Here is a 20594-nt window from a genome sequence, read left to right on the forward strand (position 1 = left end):
GTGTGTGTGTGCCTGCATGTGTGTGTGTGCCTATATGTATGTGTGTGTGCCTGCGTGTGTGTGTGTGCCTATATGTATGTGTGTGCCTGCATGTGTGTGTGCCTATATGTATGTGTGTGCCTGCATGTGTGTGTGCCTATATGTATGTGTGTGCCTGCATGTGTGTGTGTGCCTGCATGTGTGTGTGCCTATATGTATGTGTGTGCCTGCATGTGTGTGTGTGTGCCTATATGTATGTGTGTGCCTGCATGTGTGTGTGCATATATGTATGTGTGTGCCTGCATGTGTGTGTGCCTATATGTATGTGTGTGCCTGCATGTGTGTGTGCCTATATGTATGTGTGTGCCTGCATGTGTGTGTGCCTATATGTATGTGTATGCCTATATGTATGTGTGTGCCTGCATGTGTGTGTATGTGTGTGTGTGTGCCTGCATGTGTGTGTATGTGTGTGTGCCTATATGTATGTGTATGTGTGTGTGCCTATATGTATGTGTGTGCCTGCATGTGTGTGTATGTGTGTGTGCCTATATGTATGTGTGTGCCTGCATGTGTGTGTGTGTGTGTGTACCTATATGTATGTGTGTGCCTGCATGTGTGTGTATGTGTGTGTGCCTGCATGTGTGTGTGTGTGCCTGCATGTGTGTGTGTGCCTGCATGTGTGTGTATGTGTGCCTACGTGTGTGTGTGTGTGTGTGTGTGTGTGTGTGTGTTTCGCATTTTGAGTGTGTTATCGTCTCACCCCTTCATTTCTGAATCTGTGTATTTAGCATTCTGAATTTTTTTATTTTTTTTGACACTAAACCAGCACAGAATGCGTGCGCAAATAACTGACACTTTTACCGGCAGCAATTCGTGCAAGAGTATGGGGTGGGATAACCTGTTTGTCTCAAAAGTGAGGTGTGTTTGGGAACCTGTTTGGAAACAATGATTATTTTTGTAATTTTGTTAGGTGCTGCTACTGTGCAGAAATTGTGCACTGTACCTTTAAGATAATCCATACTATAACGGAAATATAGCACTGTTTTGTATCAGTATCGTGCTCACTCTCTCTCTGTATACTCACATTATGTGCTCTCCATGGTGTTTGAGTACTCTTGTCTAGGTGCTCCTCTGACCCCCTGTGACCCTCTGAGCTCTGCTGGCAATGACATTGCAGGACCTCCACTGGAGAACACTATGAAGAAGACAAAACACTCACTTAAAGCCCTAGAACACACAGAATGATCAACAACACGCCAACTTTTATGTTTGCAGGTATATTTACAAGACAGCAGGGAGCAAATTACAACACAGAATACATTACAGGAAAGATCTTGCACACAAAATAAATTGATCAATCCCACAAAACCTGTCAAGAACATGTGCAGCTCATATTTCCCCCCAACATCACACAAAAAATGAGGAATTATATTTTGCATAAAGAAAATAAAGATTGTTTTTGAACAGTATTGCATTGTTTAATTATTTTCATGGTAATTAAGCCCATTTAAACCCACCAAATTCTCATTACCATAATTTGAAAAGGTCTTATATCGTTACAGAAATAATTATATTATTCAAAATCATAAAATATTTATACATCATGGCAGTATTTGTTGTACTGCAGGGCTCAGGGCAAAAAGGCCAAATATTGAAAGAAGTACAAAGAAAGTTTTTTTTTTTTTTTTCTGAATATAAGTTTCACCTAGTTAAAATCACGTTGTTGAGAAAAAAAGAAAAACACAGGTTAAGTCGCACCATGTATAAATGGCACTGATAGATCTGTGCATCGTATCACATTGTAATTGGGCTTGTTTCAATCAGGAGCTTTTGCTTTAAGTAATAATTATTCATATTGTACTTATGATATTCAAATTGATATTGTTTCATGAAAAAAAAGCAAAACAATCCACATCTGTTCATAACTTAAAGTGGCTAGAAAAAGTATGTGAACCCTTTGAAATCAGCCGGTTTTCTGCATTAATTGGTCACAAAAATATGATCTCATCTTCATCAAAGTCCCAAGTATAGACAAACACAATGTGCTTAAACTAACACACAAACAATTATAATCTTTCTTTATTGAACAAATCCTGTTAAACATTCACGGTGCTCTGGAAAAAGTAAGTGAACCCTTGGATTTAATAACCGTTTGATCCTCCTTTGGCAGCAATAACCTCAACCAAATGTTTCCAGTAGCTGCGGATTAGACCTGCACAACGTTCAGAAGGAATTTTGGAAGTCATGATGCTCCCTCCACTGTACTTCACCGTTGGGATTATGTTTTCATGTTGGTATGCGGTGCCCTTTTTACACCATACATAGCGCTGCTTGCTCTAACCAAACGATTCAAATGCGTGCAGCAAAGTTTTCGTTGGAATGCAGCGGCTCCAACACCATGCCTGTATAATGTTTTCCATATAGTAGACTCATGTTAACCAGATCCAATGATTCCTTCAAGTCTTTAGCTTTCACTCTAGGGTTCTTTTTTACATCTAGGGAGAGTAACCACAGTACTTAATCATCTCTGTTTATAGACAGTTTGTCTAACTGTGGACAGATGAATATCTGAGCTCTTCAAGATAACTCTGCAACCCTTTCCAGCTTTATGCAAAGCAACCATTCTTGATCATAGGTCTTCCGAGATCTCTTTATATGTGAGGCATGGTCGACATCAGCAGATGCTTCTTGTGAATTGTAAACTCAAAATGTTTGAATGCTTTTTATAAGTCAACCTCTAACCCAAATTTTGTTTCATTAAATGGATGCCAGGTTTGCCAACTCCTGACTCTAACCTGTTAACCTGCACCAGTGCGCAGTCGCACCGAAGAGTCCCCCCCCCTCAAGCATCGATGATAGAGCTCTTTTTTTTCGATGAAAAGCTTATAACGAATGTATTTCTTGCATTTATGTAAGCAGTACAGATCAAAACACACGTAATCAAAAACGGAGTACATACCAGTAGTGTCGTAATAACGAGCCACACACACATCCACTGCTAAAAGTTCCAGATTGAATGGAAAGGTGAGAGTCCACTGAATAACATCCAATAGAGCATTTTTAGTCCAAAGAAACAATAACGTTGTAACATCGATGGTTATTCCTTTGTTTACATCGAAGTTTCTTCAGGGTGAAGTATCATACTTGTCGGTTATGCAATAAAATTATGCATAAAAACAGACTCCCGGTAGCCGAACGTTATATGTGTGTGTTGCTTAGAGTGTAATGAACAAATTAAGACCGCACACACACACACAAATACAAAGATATATAGGTCAAAATATCCAAACACTGCGGTCAGTTTTTTGACGCCATGATATGCTGATCCTATTATTTTGTCTTTACAACGAAAGCCAATGAAAGAATTGAAATTATATGACTGATAGAAAATGTAGCCAAGCAGTGCACGATTCCAACGATACCCGGGAAGATTAAATTCCTCGCGAACAAGATGTTTTTTTATTTATTTGAATCAGCCACTCTCCATTCCGCTTGAGGAGCTAACCTGCGAATTAGGCTGTGACCACACCCCCGTCATTTGACAACAAACGAGCCATAGTAAAAAGACGGTTCCCCAGTCAACATCTGTTTTCGCGTCTTACTTACTGGACGGATTATCTCATCAAATGGATCGTCAAAAGAAGTTTTTTTTCTGCTGAAGATGTTTTATTTGAGATCACTCGAAGCAGCGATGACGAAATTGAGGAGTGAAGACCGCGACGAGGGTGATATGCTTGAGGACGGAAAAGATGGTCCAATTTTACATCGGTGAGCTGCTATGTAACATGCACACATTATACTGTGTGTGTGTGAGAGAGAGAGAGAGAGAGAGAGAGAGAGAGAGAGAGTGAGTGAGTGAGTGAGTGAGTGAGTGAGGAGTGAGTGAGTGAGTGAGTGTGAGTGTGTGTGTGTGTGTGTGTGTGTGTGTGTGTGTGTGTGTGTGTGTGTGTGTGTGTTTGTTTTCCCATTTGATTTATAAGGTAAATGCATTGTATAGAAATAAAGTGGCATCATCTTTTCAGACCACAATGCATTTACCTTATAAAACAAATGGCCTGTCTGATGGCTGGCCATCAGTGTGATTGTTGGTTCTATGTCTGACCATCCATATGAATGCTGTCTGTATCACTGGCCATCACCAGACATTGAATGTTGAATGGGCTACTATCGGTATGAATAGTGTATATGATGACTAAAATAGCTTGCAGTACCCTTCATAACATTTGGTCATTAGGTTGCTTTTTGAGGTATCCAAGGAGGCTTCTTGGTACCTGGAAATCTCATTTTTCATAATATCTTCCTCAAATGTGAAATATAAACTGATGAGACTTGTGGCTTTCAATCAATTGCCTAACTGGATTCCTCCAGGTTTGTTTTCATTTATTTTTTCATAAAATAATGAAATGTTACTTGCAGTACAAATTATCTTCAAGACACTTTAAATTTTTGTCTGTGTAAGTTTTTTCAACTTTTACATTTGGGTAATAAACTCCAAAGTGTCTTCTTTTTAAATATGTCTAAATTGTGCATGTAGAGCAAATTGTTCAGTAACTACAATTATTTTAGTTTGGGGATGTCATTTCTGGGGATGTGCCTCGGGCAGGGGGAGGCAGAAAGGGAACCGACATAGTCTTGGAAAAAAGCTTGCAGGAACCCCATTTTTCATTATATCTTCCTCAAATTTGAAATATAAACTGATGAGACTTGTGGCTTTCAATCCTTTACCTAATTGGATTCCTCCAGGTCTATTTTTATATATTTATACATGAAATAATAAAACATTTTTTGAAGTTCACATTATTTATGAGGCACTTCAACTTTTATAACTGTTTATTTGTTTGAGCATTATCAACTCTGATTTATTGTTAGTAGAGTGCCAAGTGTCTTCTTTCCAAAGAGACCTTAATTGTGCCTGTGGGACACTGTTCTCAGGAGCTATATTTATTTTAATTCAGGTATGTCATTTTCAGCTGTGAGCCCCTGAGTGGGGTTCAGGTTAACAGGCTAATAAGCTTTTGTTGGTCATTAGCCAAGGGGTTCACATACTTTTTCAAACCTACATTGTGAATGTCTGAATAATGTATTCAGTATGAGCAGGAACACATTATGTGTGTGTTATTAGATAAAACAGACTTACAGTATATTCCAGAAAATATGGTAACTGATTCAGTTGTAGTATTTGACATATGACACACTGTGCATTTGTATATGGTTGGGAAAAAATGGCCCTTATAAATGGAAAATGACACTTAAAATCAGTTCCAAAGTTCATTTCTGAAACTGAATGCATGCATGAGACGAACTGCTTGTTCCATATAGTAAAGAGAAGATAGAAAAGCAAAGCAAGTAAAAGCTTTTTGACTGGCAAGACATTTTTTCTTCACATACTGATTACTTTATACAACGGTAAATATTTATTCAGCATTACGCACCAGCTGCTGTGAGAGTTCAGTGATCATTCTGTCTTTGCTTCCGAGTTCAGTTCTCAGATCTTCAACCTCTCTCAGGAGCATCATCACCTAAAGATTAACACAATACATGACAATCCTGCTACTATTTGCAAAGTGCTTTTGCAGAATATGTACACATACATCAGCCAGATGTGATAAGATTTTCGAGTATGTTTTATGTATAGCCAAATTTCTGTAATATCTTTAAACACACAGTGGTTTCTTGGTCATTTTACATGTCAGCCAGATGGTTTATTCCAGTCTAAGTGGCCAGTTTTGGCCATAATAAGCTACTTTGAGGACCAGACTTATGTTGATAGTCAGAAGGTTGGAATTGTGAGACTAGGAGCTCGAGGTCACCTGAACGACAGTGATACATTACATTCGCAGGCGAGTGCATAAGGCATGATGGTTTTAGGAAACCAAAGAATGGTGTTCATCTGCTCAACAATCTGCCAGCGTTTGGAATCCAAAACATCCATCTACCATGAGCTCACTCAAAACTGCCTCTGCCACTTTCGGCATATGGCTCAGACCAAGAAATGATCCCAGCAGGAGCGTATGAGCATATGGACTTCGGTCTTTGCTGAGGAATGTGCAGATTTCTATTGGCTTGGCCTGAGCCAATTGACCACCAAAAGACCCAACAGGAGACCCACCAAGATATAGATTCTGAACCCTACTTGGACTTTTCCAGTTAATGTTGAAAATCTTTACGTTACCTATGAAATAGTCTCTTGTAGCCAGACCTTTGATTAAATTGCAAAAGGTTTTGCATTTTGACAGAATATAGAGAAACATAACACCTACTTTCTTAGGATGTTAGAATGGTTATTTACAGACATACACATTTAATTGGTCTTGCTTAGTCCTGGCTTTAAAAGGTGACCATAGCATGAGCCAATAGCATTCTAGTATGACTGTGGAGAAGTATATCATTGATTTGACCCACTTCAATGAACTAGTTGGTGATTTAAGTCTAAACAAGACTTCTTGTTCAAGAATGAACTGAACGCACTGGTACATCTCGACCGACTGAACGAGAGGAGGAAAGTCAAGATGTTCGTTCAGTTCAGCAGTCTCAATCAACAAGTAGAGAAAAGGGCCAGATTATAAAAGTGACTGATCAACACATTAGGACGTTATAAAAGTGCTCATAATTATTTTACGCTATAATTGTTGTCTTTTTTATAGATTAATAAAAGTCACAAATTAGTAGACCTGTAGACACAGATAATAAAGGACAATTGTTCTGGTCGTGAACGACTTCGTGCTTTGGGTCAACGTCTCGCTCAAAACTAGAGCTGTCAGAATTACCTCGTTATCGCATGTGATTCATTAAAAAACTTTTATACTACGGGTCTGTTGAATGCTTGATTCTGATTGGATGACGGATGTTCTAATGTGTGCAATAAGTTTTCAAGGAAACGCACGGCTATGAAGTAGTTCCAGGACTTGACCACATAACGGTTCCTTATCACTCCACTAAGTTAACTGAAATAACGGAAAAAGTTATAGGCTAGCCTACAGTCCACCACAGCATACAGATCAAACAACAAACAAAAAGATCATACAAAATGACAGACAGATTTCAATTTTTCATAAATAACTTTGAATATTTATGGAAAGTATAAACATTTCAACATGGACGGAACCTGGACGGAACCATTATATTTCTAAATATATCATCATTGGGCAAACGGAATTCAGATCAGCTAACAATGTATTCAGGGCAGTCCTCAAAACGTTTCGAAAGGCTGGGAAAGACGTCAGCTCTCATCATCACAGTCTTTTAAATTTCATGCTGATAAGATGCATATTGAATGAATAAATAAATATTGTCAGGCCTACATCTTCACGGGCACTTTTTTGTTATTTATAACTGCAGATAATTGAAAAAGAAATACTGATACTTGCTCACAGGCTTTTCTGTTTCATATATTACTTTAGATAACAGGAAAATAGACACACACACACACACACACACACACACACACACACACACACACACACACACACACACACACACACACACACACACAGAGTAGCTTGTTTCTCTAAAAAGTGCTTAAAAGCAGTGCATCCTCTGTTGCTAGTTCTAACATGATGTTTTCGAATTAGCAACGAAGGCTTGAGCTGTATTAAAGCAAGATAAACTTGATCAATACAACAGTTCCTAACTTCCTACTATTATCTGAAATATCTGTGTGAAAAACCCTCATGCTCCCCCCTCTCTCTCCTCTCTCTCTCTCTCTCTCTCTCTCTCTCACAGACACACATATTATACGCGGAATGCGCACACATTTAAGGTCCAAACATACTCGTGAGAGAAAAACTGTGAGGATGAAAAAAGTTGTTAAGGTTTATAAGGGGAATATGGGGGCATGCATCTTGGCAATTTTGAAACTATGTCTGGTAAGTCCTCGAAAGCGTAAGCATCCGTTGCTAGTTACGACTGTATTAAACAAGATGCTGAATATGTGGCGGAAGAAAGTAGTTCCACTCACAAGAGCTTTTTAGGAATGAAAATCAGAAAATGTCTTGAGGTAAAACCCTGAACGATGTCTTAACGTGTGGTAACCATGGTATAAGCGGAATAATTGTCCCGGCCCGTTAAATTGTTTAAAAATAATGCACACCTGAGGTGCAACGGTCACTCCGCTGCACGTCATGACCGCATTACCACCTTGGGTGTGCATAATAATTTTTTAATTCAACGGTCCGGAGTCAATTATTCCTTACTTTTTTAATTTTTCATAATCACGATTAACGCATTGACCGTTAATAAAGCATATACACTGGTGTGAAGGGCGGAACCTTTGTAATGTGTCTGTCTGGAGTCATTACACTGACGCACACACCACGGCCCTTCAAACAAGATGAGACTACAAGCATAAAACAGCATAACACGGCGGTCCCATAGACATTCTAAGGTCAGTACTAATGTAACACACTACGTGACATTTTCGACTCTCTTCCATGATAGAGCCGAGGAGGTCATCTCATTAAATAAAATAATTTAGACAGTGCTTCCCTGTCAGTGATAAAATTACAAAGGTTCCGGACTTCACACCAGTGTATATGCTGTGTTAACAGTAAATGCGTTAAATCGTGATTAAGAAAAATGTACGCGTTCAACATTCGTAATTAATTCATTGAAACGATTAATTCTGCCAGCTGTAATATATATATATATATACACACACACACACACACACACACACACACACACACACACACACACACACACACACAGAGTACTGTACAAACGTTTTAGGCACTTAAGATATTTCACAAAAACATTTGTCTTAAGATGGTTATTTATTTATTCAGCTTTAGTGTGTCAATAACAAAAATACATTTTAGACTCCTAAACATTACTTTTGCAAATAGAAAAGATTAGAACAGAAGAACAGGGAGCCCTGCAACAGATCTCATGGCTCCCACATTATGTCAGTCTGAGATTACATAAAGAGACAGAAACAATTGAGACAGCCTAAATAGATAGAAGAACTGTTGCAAATTCTCCAAGAAGCTTGGTACATTCTGTCTGCCAACAACCAACAAAAAACTGTGTCCAGGTGTACCTAGGAGAATTGGGGCTGTTTTGAAGGCAAAGGTAGCCACACCAAATATTGATTTAGCTTTTTATGTTTACTGGACTTTGTATGATGCTAATTGATAAAAGCAAACTATTAATTTATTATTTTTGAAGACATCCTCACTACGCAATTTCCAAATGCCTTAAGGTACCATGTTCATCTGTACATACAATAGTATGCAAGTATAAATACCACGGGACCATGCAGCCATCCGGCCGCTCAGGAAGGTGATTCATTCTGTCTCCTAGAGATGAACATAGTTTGCGCGAAAAGTGCAAATAAATCCCAGAACAACAGCAAAGGACCTTGTGAAGATGCTGGAGGAAACAGGTAGACAAGTATCTATATCCACAGTAAAACGAGTCCTATATCGACATAATCTGAAAGGTCGCTCAGCAAGGAAGAAGCCACTGCTCCAAAACCGCCACAAAAAAAGCCAGACTACAATTTGCAAGTGCACATGGGGACAAAGATCTTACTTTTGTTTCTCATCTGGTCTGATGAAAGAAAACTTAAATGTTATGTTTGAAGGAAAAAGGGTGAGGTTTGCAAGCCAAAGAATACCATCCCAACCGTGAAGCATGGGGGTGGCAGCATCATATTGTGGGGGTGCTTTACTTCAGGAGGGACTGGAGCATTTCCAAAATAGATGGCATCATGAGGAAGAAAATGTATGTGGAAATATTGAACAAGGGCCAAATTGTGGTGGCTAGACGACGGTTAGAGTCACAGCATCTCCAAAACGGCAGGTCTTGTGGGGTGTTCCCAGTATGCAGTGGTTAGTACCTACCAAAAGTGGTCCAAGGAAGGACAACCGGTGAACCAGCGACATGGTCATGGGCGCCCAAGGCTCATTGATGCGTGTGGGAGTGAAGGCTAGCCCATCAGGACTGATCCCACAGAAGAGCTACTGTGACAGGGTGAAGGGCGGGGCTGGGTCATGATTATACACACCCGGTTCCTTATCAGGCTAATTAAGCCTCCGAGAGGGATAAATGCCAACTGCGGAAGGTGGTGTGACGAGAGAGAGATCGTTTACGGTCAGCTGACCGTCATGTGTGTGTTTGTGTCTTTTGGTTAAGTTTTTCATTAAACTATTATTTATATTGTCAAGCCGGTTCTCGCCTCCTCCTTGCCCATCTAAATATCTTTACACTGGTGCCGAAGACCCGGGAAGGAGGAGGGATACGCTATAGTAGAGTTCTCACCACTAATGTCCACCCCAACGGCCGCCGACCGCGAGGGGAGAAGGGTCTCCTAACCGACCGCCTGGAGCGGTCAGGGCCGCTGCCAGGGGTGGATGATTCCCCTACCAGCCGCTGAAACACGGTGGGGTCTGAGACCGCTGACCGCGAGCGGGGAGGGGCTCACTGCCGACAGCCTGGAGTGGGAGAACCGCTGCCAGGGGTGGGGGAGACCCCTACTGTTCCCCGAGAACGAGTTAAGCCGGTTCTCGCCGCCTCCTTACCCTTATATCCCTTTACATCTACTGTAGCACAAATTGCTGAAAAATAAAAAATGCTGGACAGGATAGAAAGGTGTCAGAACACAAAGTGCATCACAGCTTGCTGTGTATGGGGCAGCGCAGCCCATAGAGTGCCCATGCTGACCCGTGTCCACTGATGAAAGCGCCTACAATGGGCAAGTAAGCGTCAGAACTGGACCATGGAGCATTGGAAGAAGGGAGCGTGGTCTACCTAAAGGTTGTTAAAGACCACATACACTCCTTCATGGCAATGGTATTCCCTGATGGCAGTGGCCTCTTTCAGCAGGATATTATGCCCTGCCACACTGCAAAAATATTTCAGGAATGGTTTGAGGAACATGACAAAGAGTTCAAGGTGTTGATTTGGCTTCCAAATTCCCCAGATCTCAGTCCAATTGAGCATCTATGAGATGTGCTGGACCAACAAGTCCAATCTATGGAGGCTCCACCTCGCAGGATTTGAAGGATCTGCTGCAAAATCTTGGTGCCAGATACCACAGGACATCTTCAGAGGTCTTGTGGAGTCCTTGTCTCGATGGGTCAGAGCTGTTTTGGCAGCATGAGGGGGACCTACATGATATTAGGCAAGTGGTTTTAATGTTGTGGCTGATTGGTGTATATATGGCTTCAAATTAGCCACAAAAAATTATGTTTTTTAAACTTTACTGCTTTTCCTTAACTATCCACTACAACTCATTGAATTGTTTTTTTAATTTAATTTATAGCCACTATTTATATGTAATGTATCTATTTATATAACAAACCGTATTTCAAGCATTTAAGCATAAACCTTTAGATATTTTTTTTTTTAAGATCACTAGATACATCAAAATGTCTAAACCTTTGACTGATAGTGTACCTTTTTTACACTGTATTTTTGATCACTGGGAAACATGTGAATATAATTAAGAGTTTACAATTGAAAAATCAAAATGACAAACAAAGATTTGAGGAAGGAGTTAGAAGGGACTATTTACCTTTTGGTCAAGTAAAGATTGTTCAGTAGATTCTGGGGTATCTGCAGCATCTGAAGTGTCTTCAGCTGAACCATCTACCTCCATCTAAAACAAAAACATCTCATATTAACAGTGTCTACATTGTAGGAGTGGAGAAAAGCACAGATGCACCATGATTATTTTTCAAACAATCTGGATCGACACCCAAATATAAATCATCATCTGAAATGTGTAATTCACTACTAAAAATCTTTTTTATTGAAGAAACATCTTCATGACATTATAAGTGCTAATGGAGGGCAGTTCTCATGGAATAAGGCTTTTTTTTCTTTCTCAGAATGAACAAAGGCACCCTAGATGTACAAAGCCTGTGTTTATACATTCAACATCGTTTTAAAATTAGTTTGTTGAGGGCGACATCATGGAAGCTTGCCAACCATTGTAACCATGCTGTTTTTTCTTCTCCCCTTTTCTCCCCAATTCCCAATGCGCTCTAAGTCCTCATGGTGTCGTAGTAACGCCTCAATCCATGTGATGGAGGATGAATCTCAGTTGTCCCCGCATCTGAATCTCAGTTGCTTCAAGCATCTTATCACGTGGCTTGTTGAGCACGTTACCTCAACGTTGGAGATGTAGCGCGCGTGGAGGCTTCACACTATTCTCTGTGGAATCTACGCACAACTCACCAGATTTTTGCTTTTTTTAATAAAAGGAGGGATGAGTCGAAATAATTTTTGTGTTAGTCAACATTAGGCCACAAATGCTGTCAACTGTTAACTTACATGAAATATTCCTTTAAATGAAGTTGCTTCAAGTCGCTGTAGTTGGTATTCTAATTGGTAGGTGTACCTACTCGACTGCTGTATCCAGGGGTGCAGCAACAATTATGGGAGCATACTCACCACTTTCAGAAACAGGACGCAAAAACCCATGATTATTTATGCATGATCGTAAAGCACGTCTTGCTTGAGAACTTTGTGAAATGCTGTAACAGAGTCAGATCAAACCACAGCCTAAAGCTGAGTGGTCCACAAGAGACACTGACTTTAGAGAAACTGTATGATAATGTAATGTCATTATTCTCCTCTTTGAGCTAGGAATGCTTTCATACACTGGACTGTTGTATTTCTTTTCTTGCAACCCTCAAAACACACTTGAACCTGGTCAAAAAATCTGACAGATAGGACAGTTGTTTAAAAGTTAAAGATTTTTAATACTAAAGATCTCTCAGACAGCCAATAGAGGTATAATGGTATTCCTAAAAATATTTTTGGAAGAATATCTCCTTTTCAATATTTCCCTATCTATTTTTAAAGGATAGTTCACCCAAAGATTTTAATTCAGTCATTAATTAAACGTATGCTGTTGTTTTTCAGTGGAATGCTAAAGGTGACATTTTTGCACAGCTCTTTTTCAGACAACCTTCAAAGTTTATGTCAAGCTCCAAAAAGACAATTCTTAAACACAATTGTCCTCATATTCTGTTGCCGGACAGCAATTTCGAGTAAACTTCCTGTCACCTTTGAATGAACGCAATGTGAAGGTTGTACAAAGGGTGGCACGACAACACTGCTAAACATGGGCCACCATCTTGATTGCTTTGGGTTGAATGGATCACATGACTGCGTACCATGACAACAAATACATCATTATTTTCAGATATCTCCATCCACACTACAACACAAAGACTCACCTGGGAGAGCGTATTCGAAAAGCTCAGTTTTCACTGTTACAATCGCTGTCTCAGTGTGGATGGAAGGACAAAATGTAGAGAATGTATGAGTGTGGACATGGCCTTAGTCATACAATAGCTTTGTGTGAGAAACAGAGAGCAATTCCATGTAAATTTATGTCAGGAAGATTATCAGTTAATAAGGAATTACATTTTGATCTGTGCGACTATGACTTCATAAGACTTACAGTAAATAAAACAATCAAATGAATGTTTAGTGAGCCGGCCCATTTGACCCAATCACTCCAGTGTCCTGCAAGAAATACTCCATAAAACAATCTCCAACCAATAGGAGGCATAAGCACAAAGAGTGTGCAGGTCCATCCACAACACTGTCCCGAAGGAGTGCTGCTACACAAAGCAACTCTAGGCGGAAACAGCACAAAAAGAAACAAAAAAGGAGCTTGATTTCCTCGGACGGTCAAGTGAATGATCAGTGAGTCAGGTTCACTTGGCTGCAACATGAGTACCACAAAATAACTTACTCACTCCATTGACTTTATGAAGAACATTGCTTGCTGGGGACATGTAAATATTTTGCGGCCATCCTTAACATCTATTCTCAATTTGGCCGGGAACATCAGTGCAAAAGCGACCTTCAGTTGAAGTAAGAGTTTCTTGCATTCCATGAATTGATCACGTTTCTCTCTTGTCGAATTCGCAAAGTCTGGGAACAAGAAAATGCTGTGGTTCTTCCAAGAAAGCCTTCCTTTACTCCTCGCCTTGTGTAACACAAGATCTTCATTGGATGATCTCAGAAATGTGGCCAGAATTGATCAGGGCCTGTCTCCCTGTGAGTTCACTCGATTTCCAGCTTATGGCCTGTTATGTCGTGCAGACATAACCCGTTCTGGAAGAGCCCGTTCTGGAATTTCACCATATCTTGAACTTCTTCAACTTCATGAATTCCAACAATTCAGATGTTATTCCGCCGGTAAGGGAATATACAGCTTCTTACAGACGTGCTCCAAATCCCCATGGCCACTAGCGGATTAGCAGTTAATTCTCTCTCCAATAACTCCAGATAATCAATCTGTTTTTCGACATCCCCCACTCTTGTAACCATCTTAGTGAATTTTGTCTTCATGGCAGTGATCGATCAACGTATCACAGCAAGATCCTCCAAGTTAGCAACGACCTTCATCGGCATTGCCGCACGTTATTCAATTCACGCCGATTTTCCTTCACTTCACCGGCCAAATCGGCTACCTTGCTTGAGGCCTGCTGCTCAGGGGCTTCAGCTTGAGCATGTAAGTGTCTTCTAATGTCTCTAGAACCCGAGAATTTTGAATTCTTTGAAATATTGTCTTCCTAGAACAGTTAAAAATCAGGCTGTATCGAATCTCACCAGTTTATGACACAATAAGTATTTAACCTAGCAAAGTGTGCAGAGCTTGCTGTTCACACCTCCAAACCTCACGTGGCACCACACAACTCACCTTTGATGGTTTATTCAAGCTAAAGCTATCCAGCCGAGAGCAGTGAACACTGTTGTTTAATTGTAACCTCTGGAAAATTTGAAAATACAATTTTTCCCTTTTGTTTTACCTCAATATAAGTTATTATATTTTCACTGGACAGTATTTCCTGCAACACTGATCAGCATTTCCTCCAGCGTCACGGCTAAAGAAATGATATTTTATCCAAGTTTTGAGCTTGCAGTCTGAATTGAATGCGGTGACAAAAAGATTGTGTACCTTGAAATAACGGCAAAGCAGAAAGCCTTTGCTTTGCGTTCGCTGGCAGCGCTCAACAACAAACACAACGTGACTGGTCTAGCCGAGCCGGTACTTTTTAGGAATCTATTCAAACAACTCACCAATTCACGAGTGATCTGTTTAAATCAGTCTGATGAATACATCACTGAATGAGAGCAGCTGAATTAATATCTGATTCACTTACTGAACCATTTCTGGAGTTGTGTAGATTGGCATCATGAATAAAAAAAAGAAATAGACCGATGGGAGTGTCCTTTGTTGCTCTTGTCTGATCTCTCTCCATCACCTTTTTATCCCTTCAAAAGCCTTCAAAGCTAGAAGTGTGACTGCAGGAGCTTTAAAGCCTCCTTAGAGGAGCTGGAGAACATGCCCCTACCACCACCGATGATCTACAGTCATCTCAGCCTCTGAACATAGAGTGCTTAAGCTTCTCGACCTCAGAAAAGACTTGTTTTTGACAAAGCTATTCTAAACCTGTAACATGAGCAAATCCATGCCATGCCAGACTGCTTACTGTTTAAAATACACAGCATTCCCAATAGACAAGTTCGCATTAGGGATGTGCATTATCATTATAATGGACCCTTTTCACAAACTATGATGACACTTTTCCACCTTATTTAGCAGCTTAAATCTAGCAAACTTTTTTACATTTGCAATGTTGTAATTATTTTGTGTTAGTAAGCCATCATCAGCAATGTGCTTGAGCATTAAACGCACACAGACGCACACAAACTGCACATCTCTGTACATGAATAATATATATATATATAAACTTTTTATCATCACTAAAAAACTACTTGGTTGTTCAACAACTAGTTGACCAGCCTGACCCATCTCTAGGTCAGAGCTGGGCAATATATTGAATATTCATGTTTTATGCACAATGATTTTGCTGTCGTTATACATCATATTTATATTTTTATTTGGCAATTAACTTTTTTAAAGAGCATGTTATTTGATTCGATTTTTTGTAGCAAAAACGGCAAGAGAGTTGATCAATTTGGTAAAAGGAAATGAGTAAATATTATTTTTGTGTTCATTTAGTGCAAAAGAGTGTGGATATATATATATATATATATATATACGCAATCCTGTGCAAAGGTTTAAGGCACTTAAAATCTTAAGTGACACAAACACATTTGTCTTAAGATGGTCATTTATTTCTTCAGCTTTAGTGTGTCAATAGCACTCTGCAAGAGATGTCATGGCCGCCACAAATGTCTTCTTCAGCGCTAATTGTTTCTTGTTGCAGTAAGAGAAGGTTTCTTCAATCCAAGCTTTATTGACTCTGCAGGTTCAAAACTTTTAATCATTCAGAAAATAAAGCAGCTAAAAATGTGTCTCTAAAAACAGAGCATCAAACCAGTTACCACTGCAATCAAAAAACAATAATAGTCCTAAAAGGATTTTTTTCTTGACCCAGAGTGTAAACAGAAATCTGTCGCTGTTGTCAGAGATATTGGTATTCAGTAATTAATTGCTCAGTAATTATGTTGAGCAAGAGATGCTTGGTGGGCAGTCTTTTTTTCTTTGTTGTTGTTTGTTTGGCTTGTGTGAAAATTGCATCTCTGAAAACAATGCATTCAGCAGCCTTCATTCAAGGCGTTAAGTCAATATTATTTGTGCTTTTCTGAAATGTGAGGATTGGAGCACAGTGGTGGTAGAAGATGCTCATCTGAGGCTCACAAATCAAAAAGGGTGCACATAACACATTGAGAACATGACTTCACTGCCGAATTAAAATACATAAAAACTAAAAACCTGTTGATGTCTCTTGCAATGTTAACCGCCGCTGTCAGATAAATGTGCAGAAGATTAAAAGCACACAATCAAACGAGATAAAATTACACGGTGACACACTGGGGAAAGATTTGATTAAAACTTAATTGGGGAAGTTTTAATTGCCTTATCTCACTCTTAGTTGAAATAAGGTTATATTTCCTTGGCAAATGTAAGCTGAACAGGCAAAACAGATAAAAGAGAAGACAATGAAAATCTTTATTGTGCGGTTAAAACGATACAGACAAAAGATCACATGCATTATATGCATGTTTTGGCAGGGCTCAACAATAATGATGGCCCATGTGAGGGAGTTTCGGGCCAGTTGATGGAACTGTCACTACACCCTATGTCCACTGAACATGTGCAGCTGAAGTCAGAAGTTTACATACACTTTAACCAAATACATTTAATCTCCGTTTTTCACAATTCCTGACATTTAATCTTAGAAAACATTCCCTGTCTTAGGTCAGTTACGATCACTTTATTTTAAGAATGTGAAATGTCAGAATAATAGTAGAGATAATTATTTATTCAGTTTTATTTCTTTCATCACATTCCCAGTGTGTCAGAAGTTTACAAACACATAGTTAGTATTTGGTAGAATTGCCTTTAAATAGTTTAACTTGGTCAAATGTTTTGGGTATCCTTCCACAAGCTGCTCACAATAAGTTGCTGGAATTTTGGCCCATTCCTCCAGACAGAACTGATGTAAGCTTGATTACATTTTCTAGCACCATCTAGCCATTTGCGTATGCATCAAACATCCAAAACTGATAGGATTGCTTAAGAAGACATGAATTAAACCACTGGAGTCTTATGGATAACTTTTATGATGCCTTTATGTGCTTTTTGAAGCATTATATGGACCTACAGAGCTGAAATATTCTTCTTAAAATCTTTATTGGTTGTTCAGCAGAAGAAAGAATGTCAAACTGATGAGAGAATTGTCATTTTGGGTGAATTATCCCTTTAATGGCAGTTTGCAACAGAGAATTCAGTGTGAAATTCAAACAGGTTTGTCAATCCGTGCTTCTCACTGGTTCTCACAGAGGAGTTTAGAATGATCAGCGCTGTGTGGTCGAGAGCTCGAGACTGGGAACATTTGATCCGGAGAGCACTTTGAGTATTTGTTTGGTGTTTCTCAAATGCAACAGAACATGGCAGCACATAAACCATAGGCAGGAAAAAGGGTGCAATATTGGACTGTTTAGTTGCAGTCTGGGGTGTTGTGAGTGGATGCTCAGCCAAGGTGCACAAAGCACGGGATGAATTACACATCCAAATTTTGCAATTATTTTTCAATACCGTAATTTCCGGACTATTGAGCGCACCTGAATATAAGCCGCACCCACTGATTTTTAAAAAAAATATTATTTTGAACATAAATAAGCCGCACCTGTCTATAAGCCGCAGGTGCCTACCGGTACATTGAAACAAATGAACTTTACTCAGGCTTTAACGAAACACGGCTTGTAACAAAAATAAATAGGCTTTAACGAAACACGGTGTGGCAGCGGGCGTGGTCAAGCGCCCGTCCGGGAGAGAAAAGCGGTAAGCTTACATCTGAGCTAAATTATGCCTAACACCGGTGTCTAATTTCAGTAAGCATGGGGAGAGCGGCATAAAAAGGCAGCAGCCACAGAGCTGAGAGAGTGACACACGTCAGTCTAGTGTTGGCCCATAGAAGAATTGAGAAACTTTATAAAATTGATTGTAAACATTGCTGTGGCCATTAAAAGCCTTACCTGGAACGTCAAGTGCCCTGCTGAAAACTGTCACACTGGTGCCCGTGTGACAGTTTTCCCAAGAAGGACACGTGAAGCAGGTCACTTGAAACACACGGTTGTAATAAAACATTTGCAGTAAACAGTAGCCTAGCAAGAAAGTCATTGGTCACTATCTTCCTCGTCCTGTGCACTGAAACCACTGAAGTCATCTCCTTCGGTGTCGGAGTTGAATAGCCTCAGATTTAGTTGTCTTTTTGCACTGAGTCAATTCCTCACGCTGCTGTTTCCAACGTCTCCCGTGCAGCAGCTCTATTTCCTTTTCCAACAGCCAGATCAATCGCCTTCAACTTGAAAGCAGCATCATATGCGTTTCTCCATGTCTTTGCCATGGTGAGGGTGACAAAATGACTACCGTAATCAGAATAATGGGAAGTTTGAGCGCTCGATTTAATCTAAACAGTAAACAAAAAAGTTGTTTGACCTTAACCCGCTCGGCAATTTCATTGGTCTAATGAAAGCTTCACGCCAAAAAACTGAGCACGCCACAGAAAGTTTTTTTTTTTTTTTGTATAAAATCTGAAAGCGGGAAAAATCCATATATTAGCCGCGTGATTGTATAAGCCGCGAGGTTCAAAGCGTCGGAAAAAGTTGCGGCTTATAGTCCGGAAATTACGGTACTTAGAGTTAAAGGTTTGTTCAAATCACTAACTCAAACTGTAAGCAACAGTACTAGTGTGAAACAATACTAATTAAGTGTTCAGTCTGTCAATCAAAAAGGCTAAAAAGCATGCAGTTCTCTAAGAGTCGGTGGTATTTGCAGTTTGTGACCTGTAGCAGGGTCTGCAGCTGAAGCAGCTGTAGTTTGACAGAGGAGCAGTCTTCAGCCATGTGTTTCAGAGTCAACTCATCCAGCCTCACAAGATCTGACCGCGACCTCTGTGACCCCTGTCCCTGACAGCCATCAAATGTCTGCAGACCTCCACTTCTGCAGGTCACAGAGAGAGAGAGAGAGAGAGAGAGAGAGAGACACCACACAACACATAAAGGTCAACCAGAGGTCACCAAATGGAGCTGCTATCAAAAAAGTCTGTTTTTAAGGTCTTTTAAAGATTTATTGGGAAGTAATCTAGATATTCCTGAACAGAAATTTATATTCCACGTTGCTCTCAGATTTGCAGATCTAAAACATCTCACAAAAAGTGAACTGTGGTTGGTCGCTTTACCTGTTGCTCTGACAGTCTCTTCCTGTCAGTTGGTCTTGGCCAGAACAAGTAATGTGGACCAGACATTATGCTGATAGTTAAAACAATATGTGAGAATGTAGCTGCTTACTGTGACAAATTGTGACAAATCTTCTGCAGCCTCACCAAATGTCAAAACACATGAATGAAAAGGTCACCTGTTTTCACAGCGGAACTGATCATGAAGGCCCCAGCGCTGCAGTCGCGTCCTCCTCTGATTCAGCCGACCGCCTGTTTCAGAGCACTGGTACGGTAACATCCCATCAGTGTCTGTCACACATACAAGAACAACAACATGATGGTTGACTGCCAGGGCGGTTGCTAATGTGTTCTAGGTGGGTTTAAGCATGTTGCTATATTGCTGATGGATTGAGGTATACTCGTGGTTGCCTGTGATCACCAAATCAGAGCAGTTTTGACCAGCTTCACCAAAAGTCCCTGATAGTAAAAGAAAGTCTTAAAAACCCATACAGTATATGGGCGTTTTTTCAACTTCAGGAACTTTTTGCACTGTGAACTTCTAGAAAGAAAAGTCTTGTTTAAGCATTCGGCACACGCGCACTGGTTTATTTGCCATGAGAATTTCATAGTCAACGTTACATGTGTCCGAAATGCACTCGATGAAATAATATTTTCACACTTTTTGTAGAATTTGGCAAAATTCGAGCTTGATACATTTTTAAAACATGATACAAATATTTTCCATACAATAAATATTTAGGGCCCGATGAAATATGAATTGTATTTTATCCCAAATTTTGTGTTCTACTGTATGTATTCTTTTCTCTGAATTCTGAGTTTTAAAGTTGAATTAATCATTTAAGAAAATGTCTAATCAAATGAATTCATAGAATTGAAATAAAATGAGAACACAACAATTACTTTTCAATATATCATTGAATTATTTTTGTTAAATGA

General features: G+C 39.7%; 1 protein-coding gene across 1 annotated transcript in view; it reads right to left on the reverse strand.

The window, feature by feature from the left end:
- The window catches only part of ccser2b (coiled-coil serine-rich protein 2b), a 125495-nt gene that overhangs the window by 23419 nt on the left and 81482 nt on the right, over positions 1-20594 (reverse strand). Inside the window, exons 5-9 of the mRNA XM_052102781.1 lie at positions 19835-19946; positions 19264-19420; positions 11495-11578; positions 5412-5498; positions 1064-1174 (exon numbers count right to left, since the gene is read on the reverse strand). Of these exons, the coding sequence (XP_051958741.1) occupies positions 1064-1174; positions 5412-5498; positions 11495-11578; positions 19264-19420; positions 19835-19946 (551 nt within the window). The remainder of the gene's footprint in view (positions 1-1063; positions 1175-5411; positions 5499-11494; positions 11579-19263; positions 19421-19834; positions 19947-20594) is intronic.

The sequence above is a fragment of the Xyrauchen texanus genome, chromosome 33 (assembly GCF_025860055.1).
Source record: "Xyrauchen texanus isolate HMW12.3.18 chromosome 33, RBS_HiC_50CHRs, whole genome shotgun sequence".
Taxonomy (NCBI): domain Eukaryota; kingdom Metazoa; phylum Chordata; class Actinopteri; order Cypriniformes; family Catostomidae; genus Xyrauchen; species Xyrauchen texanus.